Source organism: Dasypus novemcinctus, chromosome 18, assembly GCF_030445035.2.
Source record: "Dasypus novemcinctus isolate mDasNov1 chromosome 18, mDasNov1.1.hap2, whole genome shotgun sequence".
NCBI classification, from domain to species: domain Eukaryota; kingdom Metazoa; phylum Chordata; class Mammalia; order Cingulata; family Dasypodidae; genus Dasypus; species Dasypus novemcinctus.
In genome coordinates this window covers 63,324,069-63,331,631 of record NC_080690.1, presented here as the reverse complement: position 1 = coordinate 63,331,631, position 7,563 = coordinate 63,324,069, and the positions used below count along the sequence as shown (strand labels likewise).

The 7,563-nt window shown below is 55.6% G+C and overlaps 1 protein-coding gene across 1 annotated transcript; it reads right to left on the bottom strand.

Annotated features, from left to right (window-relative positions):
• Nucleotides 1–1,666: 1,666 nt before the first annotated feature.
• On the bottom strand, nucleotides 1,667–4,382 carry RABAC1 (Rab acceptor 1). The gene is made up of 5 exons (XM_004455925.3): nucleotides 4,186–4,382; nucleotides 3,677–3,889; nucleotides 3,236–3,333; nucleotides 1,997–2,098; nucleotides 1,667–1,912 (listed from the first exon to the last, which is right to left on the bottom strand). The coding sequence occupies exons 1-5, from the start codon at nucleotides 4,239–4,241 to the stop codon at nucleotides 1,824–1,826; spliced, it is 558 nt and encodes a 185-aa protein (XP_004455982.1). The 5' UTR covers nucleotides 4,242–4,382; the 3' UTR covers nucleotides 1,667–1,823.
• Between the last annotated feature and the right edge of the window lie 3,181 nt (nucleotides 4,383–7,563).

Below are 7,563 nucleotides of genomic sequence, written 5' to 3'. Positions count from 1 at the left end.
ACCCCTGCGTGGCAGGGCACTCCTTGTGCGCATCAGCACTGTGCATGGGCCAGCTCCACACGGGTCAAGGAGGCCCGGGGTTTGAAGCGCGGACCTCCCATGTGGTAGATGGATGCCCTAACCACCGGGCCAACTCCGGCACCTGGTGTGTGTTTTACACTTACAGCATGCTCACTTCAGAACGGCCAGGTTTGACGTACTCAGAGCTGCATGTGGCTGGCAGCCACGTTTGACAGCAGAACTCCAGAACAACGCTGCTTACCCAGGGGGTGTGCCATAAATCCTTGAATGAATGAGGGTCGGGAGTGTTTGGTGGCGACACATGACGTTGGAGCAGCTTTGTGCTTGCTGCTCCCCGCTTGGGACAGCCCACCCGCAGGCCCTTCCCGGCCACTGTGGGTCCCTCAGGTCCCTCAGTTGCCGGCTCCTCAGCCAGCCCCACAGAGAGCAGCCCTTCAGGCCCTCTCCATCTCTTGGTCAACTTCTCCCACAGGCATGTGTCTCTCTGTCACTCTGTTCCCACACAGCAGTCTTCACATTACAACGAAAATCAAATTGTGTCACTGTCCCCTCACTCGTAGTACAAGTCCAAATCCTCCCTGTAGCCCACCAGGCTGGCCGGGCTGGCCCACTGCCCCCACCCCAGCTCACCTGCTCCAACGCTCAGGCCCCCTCGCTCTTCCTCCAACCTCCTGGCACCTGCTGCTTCCTCTGCCCCGAATGCGCTTCCTCCGAAGGATCCCCCAGCTGCTCCCTCACTCGACTCAGGCCAATGTCACCTCGAGGGGCCTTCTCTGGCCTCCCTCCCATCTGCAACCCACCTCTAGAACTTTCTCCGTACAGAAGGTGAACAGAGCAAGCCGAGACTGCTCTCCTTAGGAAAGCCTGGTTGCATCCGGGCACCTGGATTTGGGGAGGATTCCCAGCATCCGGACTAGGAACAGCTTTCCTGTGTTGGAAGCCGTGCGTGGGAACAACGTGTTTATGAGGAGCACCTGCTTTCCTTCTGGGAGTCTGGAAGCTCAGTACGAGCTTGGCAGAGGGTGCCTACCTGGCCAGCCCTCAATAAAGCCCTGGGTGCTGAGTCTCTAATGAGCGTCCCTGGTAGCCAACACTTCACACCTGTTGTCACAATCCGCTGCTGGAGGAATTAAGCAAGCTGTGTGACTCCAGGGGAGACGAGGCCGGGAAGCTGGTGCCTACTTTCCTCTGGAACAGGAGTTCTTAACCAGGGACGCGTGAGCTTGTACTGAAATTCAAAAAAACATTCTTGTGGGACGTGTTGGTGTGGGTGTGATATTAAAAAATGCACAGTACAGTGTGGACTTAGGAAGGGGTCTGTGGAACAAAACAGTTAGGAAGCCCTGCTCTGGCCTCTGCCCGGCATCTTCTCCCTTTGCTGATGGGGCTTGCAGTCCCTGAACTTGAACAAATCTTAGCCATGCATCCTCCTAGCAAACTAGGGGTTCTGGGGTGGTTGTGGAGAATCCCGACACACGATCCCTCCCCACCCTCTTTTCACATCTCACCATCTGACACCCTGGACCACTTCACTTCCACATCTGCTCAAGGTCCTTTTCCACACCTGGGCCCATCTGTCTGGGGCACCACCGTATCCCAGTATCACCCCACAGAGATCCACAGAAGACACTGGGACGACAGCTGCTGAATGACAGCCATAACAGCTTTATTTCCTAAGCTGGAGTCCCTCCCTGGGCTAGTGATGGGAAGGAGGCCTTGGGCCCCAGCAGGAGAGCCGTGCAGGACGGGGGTGAACAGGGCCGGGGCAGCTGCCTGGAGGCAGGCAGGGGCTTGGAGACGCCTCACACGGGCTCCATCTGCAGCTCCTCTCCGTCCACAGCCTCCACCTGGTGGAAGGCTGCGTGGGAGCCGATGACCACCAAGGTGGCACCTGCAGGAAATTGGACAGCTCAGTGCCATGCCCCTTCACCTGTCCCCCCCACCCCCCACCCCCCAGTCCAGACCTTATACTCACCCAGGACCCAGAAGACTGCTGAGCCTGCGCCAGCCAGCCAGAAAAAGGGGAAGGAGACGCCGCCGGCCAGCGCGTACTGGTGGGCTGGGCTCACCTCGCGGCCTAGGGGGGCAGATGACATTGGGGCCCTGTTCAACACTCCACGCCCTCTCCCTGATGCCCCCTGACAATCTGGTGTCTCAAGCTCTGGAGCCTCGGAATCCAATTCAAACTTTTCATGCTAAGACCCTCTAAGTCCTGGCTGCAGCCTGGCTCTGACACCCCACCTTCTTCTGGAATATTGCATTTTCCTCAGCACCCTGCCACCTGCCCTTCAACCCCCATCCTCTAGGAAGCTCCCAGTGTCCCCTCTCCAAACTGGGGCTCTCCTGCTCCAACCTGAACTCATGCAGACCAGGGATCTCAAACTGGGGCTCCTGGTCAGGCCCAACCTGTGGAAGTGTTTTTTCAAACCTGAACAGTGTTTCAAAAGAATTTGTGACCGACAAATAAGCTGAGCAATTTCACATAAAAATACAAACTTATGTCTTCTCATGGAAGTCGGGGACAGGTCATGGCTCTGCTTTAGATGCTCTCTCCATGTCCCGGGTGGACTAATGTGTCCCCCAGCCAGCCCACCTTCATCACTGACATCACTTTCAAGCTCCTGAATGTCAGTTTGAGTTCCAGAAGCACTTTGTCTTAGGTGTCCCTGATTGCTGATCCCAACTCCTTCGTGTCCCCAGTCCAAACCCTGAGCCTCCCATGAATGGGGACAGAAGTCCCCTTGTCTTCCCAATGGCACTTGGTACCAGGCTGGGACCACACAGGATACTCTCTAAAAGCCACAGGCCTCAGCTCCCCTCTCTAAGTCCCAAGATGTTCCAGGTCCTACTTTCCAGCTTCTGCCCCAGGAAGCAGGAAAGGGGAGGACACCAGATCTAGGCCAGTGTAGGGCTGCCACCTGGTGTCCAATGTGGGTATCTGTAGGCGACACTTTCTGCAGAGGATGAGGAGGAAGGAGTGGAGAGGAGCCAGGTGGAGGATGGGTTTGGAGTATCTTATTCTGGATTTGGGGGAGAGCAATTTGGGAGGCTGAGATGGATGAGGGCATGGATATGTTTGGGATGTTAAGAGACCAGCTTTAGATTTCATGTACATCAAGGCATGGGCAGACTTAAGTTCAGGGGTACCTGCGTTTGGGAGTCTGAGGCATGCATTCGAAAAAAACAGATTTTGAGGAGCCAGGGAATTTCTCACCAAAAAGCATAATCTTGGACTGCAACGTGCGCAGATAGAGGATGTAACAGGCGCCAAAGAAGACAGCCAGAGCCACCAGCAGCATGGGAGATGTCAAGCTGGGAGAGGGGGGTGGAGAGGCAGGGGTCAGGCGCCTGGGACTGGGCCTGCCAGGGCCCCCCATCCTTCCACACCACGGATGGCAGGCTACTTCCTTGAGACCAGGCCATGCTGGTCACACGGCGCCCTGGCCTGGCTGATGGCGGAGGAGGGACCCGGCCCCCTGGGGACCAGGTCTAGCAGGGCTATCCCGGGGGGCGGGGCCCGGCCAGCGAGGGGAACCGCTGTTTGCTGAGGGCGGGGTCGACCGGGCAGAACAGGCCCTCCACCTTGGGGGCGGGCCCGGTCAGGTGGAGGCGGGGCCTGTCCGACCCCGCCGGGACGGGCGGGAGTGGCACTCACACGCAGTACAGGATGAGACCCAGGAACACGAACACGTAGTTGCTCTGGTAGTGCTCCACGTTGCGCACGAGGCGCTGGCACAGCTCGCCCAGGTTGCGGGGCCGCGAGAAGCGCCGCTGGTCCACGAAGGGGCCCCAGGGCCGGATGGTCGCGCGCCGCCGCTCCAGCCACTCACGGCCCGGGCCGGATGGAATCAGCTTGGGCAGCAGGGTCCTGGGGGCGGGGGCGGCTCAGCGGGAGGCCGGGATGTAGGCCCGAAACCCCGAGGAAGAAAGGAACCGAGGGGCCGACGCCGCGGCCCCGGGAACGAGAGGGTTCGGGAGGGGGCCCAGGCTCCTGGATCCCGGGGACGAGGGGGCTCGGGGCCCAGACCCGGGTCCTAGAAGAGAGGGGGGCCGGGGGCCTGGACTCTGGTGTCCGAGAGAAGAAGCGGTTTGCGGTCGGGCTCGGGGCCGGGGCCCGGCCTCCCGGGTACCGCGTTAGGGGGTAGCAAGGGCCGCGTCGCTCACGTGGCGCTCAGCCCTTCCGCCTCGGCATCCTTCTGCTGGTTCTTCTCGGCCGCCATGTCTGCGCGGTGAGGGGCAGAGGCGCTGAAACCAGGCCGGCGTCCTGCAGACCCAGCGGCCCCGCCCGAGCCCGGCCTCACCCAGCCGAGCGGACGTGGCGCCGCTCGGGCGTCCTTCGGCACGGTGGTCCTGCCGCCGAGCTTTGTGGGAGTCGTAGTCCCGGGGGTGTCTGGGAGAAGTAGGCGCCATAACGGAGTCCCGGCCCGCAAAGCCCTTTGGGAAATGTAGTCCCAGTGCAGAGACGATGCCGTCCCTGGGTATTGTGGGAATTGTAGTTTGAGAAGCGAGTGGAGCCCGGGGAGGACTGAGGGTATTATGCGAGCTCTCACGGGAGAAGCAGGTGTTGCGTGCACGCCCGTAGAGAGGGGAGAGATTGGTAAAATACTGAATCCTGGGCCCCAGCTTCAGGTGTTCTAGTACAGCAGGTCTGGGGCGGGGCATAATTTGCATTTCTACCAGGTTTCCAAGTAATGCTGGTGATGCCGGTGCCTGGGCACATTTTGAGTAGCGAAGGTGTAGAGAATTCGTGGGAACTTATTCCTTCCTTCCCCTAGGGACAGAGGCTAGCGAGCGGGCCATGGTTGCTGGAGGAAGTGTCTAGGGTTGGGATCACAGCCTCCCTTCTACCCTGCTCACCCACGTCCCTTTGGAGAGGAGGGAAGGAAGTTGGGAAAGAGAAGGAGCTGCAGAATTTAAAAAGGGAGAGCTGTATAAATAAAAGAGCTGGGATTCTGGAGTCAGACTCAGCTGAAAATCCAGGCTGTGTGGCTTTGATGGAGTCACCTCTGTGAACCTCAGTGTCCTCATCTGGACAGCAGGGAGCCTCAGGGAACCACACACAGGGTTGTGATGATTCAGGTAAATGATACATGTAAAGTTCCTAAAAGAGTCCCTGCACTTTATCATTGCTCAATCAATAATTGAGTCATTGTTATCACCACTGTATCATTATGAATGTCATGATTATAATTTCTGGAGTTCAGTCTACTCAGATTTCACAGTAACATAGTGGGGGCTCTAGCCCCTTGGGTATCCCAAAGAATGGCTGGTGTCTGAGGCATGGGCCTTTCTTGTCCTCAGTTTCCAAGCTGTGGTTCTCCCAAAGTCTTGAAACAGATTCCTCAGTGCTCTGTCCCTGTGCCGGGGTGAATTGTGGGGAAACAGGAACTGGGTTTTAAAGGGGCTGTGCCAGGGTAGGGCTGTGGGCGCTCCCTTAGGTGAACCGAGGTTCTAATTTTCCAGGGCTGGGGTTGAAGGGAGGACATCCAGGTGACAGCCCCAACTCTTCTCTCCCAAGATCCCCAGGCCTTTCAGTTTTGGCATTTGAGCCCTGCTGGGGGGCACTCCCAAGAGGGAGGGGAAGATGGCTCCTGCCAAAGGTGCTGATGGAGCACTGGTCAGGGAGACCCCTGTCAGGGTCCCAAGCCACAGAGTCAGATTGGCTGGTTATTGCTTATTTGCCCTTTGTCATCCTCAGGCTTTCCAGCTTGTTCAGGTTTCCCAACTTAAGCCCATTTTCAATTTATAAAATCAAAGGAAGTCTGAAAATGTACAGTTAGCCCAGAGCACTAATGGGGTAGCAGAACCTGTGTTCAGAAGATGGGGGTAGCCGAGGCATCTGGTGGAGGGCCCCCCAAGGGGAAGATGACCCTTCTGACTACTTCTTCCCAACTTCTTTTTTTTTAGTAATTTTTTTTAATTTAATAAACTTCAAAAAATAAAAGGCAAACAGCAGCTTAACAAATCATGGAAGCATTACTCTAAAAAATTCTGTCCAGGCACATTTATCTCATTTAATCCTATCTTCCCAAGTTATTATATTTCTTGACCGCCAACCTTGAAAAATCTGCACTTGAGTTTTGTCATGAGAGCTGTCAGGTTTTCTTATGAGAACTGAATCAAGATGACTTCATTTCATCACCCACCACCTCCCATTCCAAGTAGTAGACAATACTTGGATAAAGACATGGAGGTGTGGAACATGGACCACGCGTGATGGTCTTGCAGGGATTGCAGTGAAATAAAGGGCTGCAGAGGAGGGGACATGGGGTCCAGAGGAAAAGACATTGTGGGAGAGGGGCCCTCTGAACTGAGGAGGAGGGTGGGTTTTGAATTGGAGGATTTTTAGAGATGGGGCTTTGGCACAGGCAGTGTAGGAGAGGGGCCCTGTATTAGTCTGCCAAAGGGGTGCTGATGCAAAGTACCAGAAGTCTGTTGGCTTTTAGACAGGGTATTTATTTGGGTTGAAAGCTTACGGTCCCAAGGCCACGGAAAGGCCAACTCAAGGCGCCATAAGAGGTGCTTTCTCACCAAAGTCAGCTGCGCCATGTTGAAGCAAGATGGCGGGCGATCTCTGCCTGGTCTTTCTCCGCTGAGCTTCCTCTTTCTCTTTTTTTTTTTTAAGATTTATTTTTTATTTATTTCTCTCCTCTTCCCTTTCCTCCCTCCCCCTCCCCGCAGTTGTCTGCTCTCTGTGTCCATTCACTGTGTGTTCTTCTGTCTGCTTGTATTCTTGTCAGTGGCACCTGAAATCTGTGTCTCTTTTTGTTGTGTCATCTTGCTGCGTCAGCGCTCCGTGTGTGTGGTGACACTCCCGGGCAGGCTGCACTTTTTCACACTGGGCAGCTCTCCTTATGGGGCGTACTCCTTGCACGTGGGGCTTCCCTATGCAGGGGACACCCCTGCGTGACACAGCACTCCTTGCATCATCAGCACTGCACATGGGCCTGTTCATCACACGGGTTAGGAGGCCCGGGGTTTGAACCTTGGTCCTCCCATGTGGTAGGCAGACGCTCTATCGGTTGAGCCAAATCCACTTCCCTCCTCTTCCTCTTGAGCTCTGTGGGTCCAGCCTCTTGAGGCTTCATGCTTAAGTGATTCCCTAGTCCTCCCTCTCCTGGCATAGGGCTTGCTTCTTTCCAGGCCTCTCTATCAGTCTCAGCTGTTCTGCTCTATTCCTGATTTCAGCTGTAAGCTGTCAGGCAAAATGGCTTATCTCTCCCTGGGGCCTCAGCAGTTTAAGCCTTCTCCTTTCTGTCCCATGGCAGGATCAGAAATGACAGAGCTCTCTCTTCCTGTGTCTGTGTGTCATTTACATCAGACCCAGCAAGGGGGTGGGGACTCAACCTGAGTCACACCCACTGACTTAGCCAAATCAAAGCCCAAAACAATCTCATCAAATAATCTAATCAAAGGCCTCTCGCTGAATTTAATGCAATCAAAGGGTATCACACTCAGTGGAATAGGTTAGTTTACAAACATAATCTTTCTCTTTTGGGGTTTCATAAAATAATCTCAAACTGCCACAGGCCCCTTAAAACA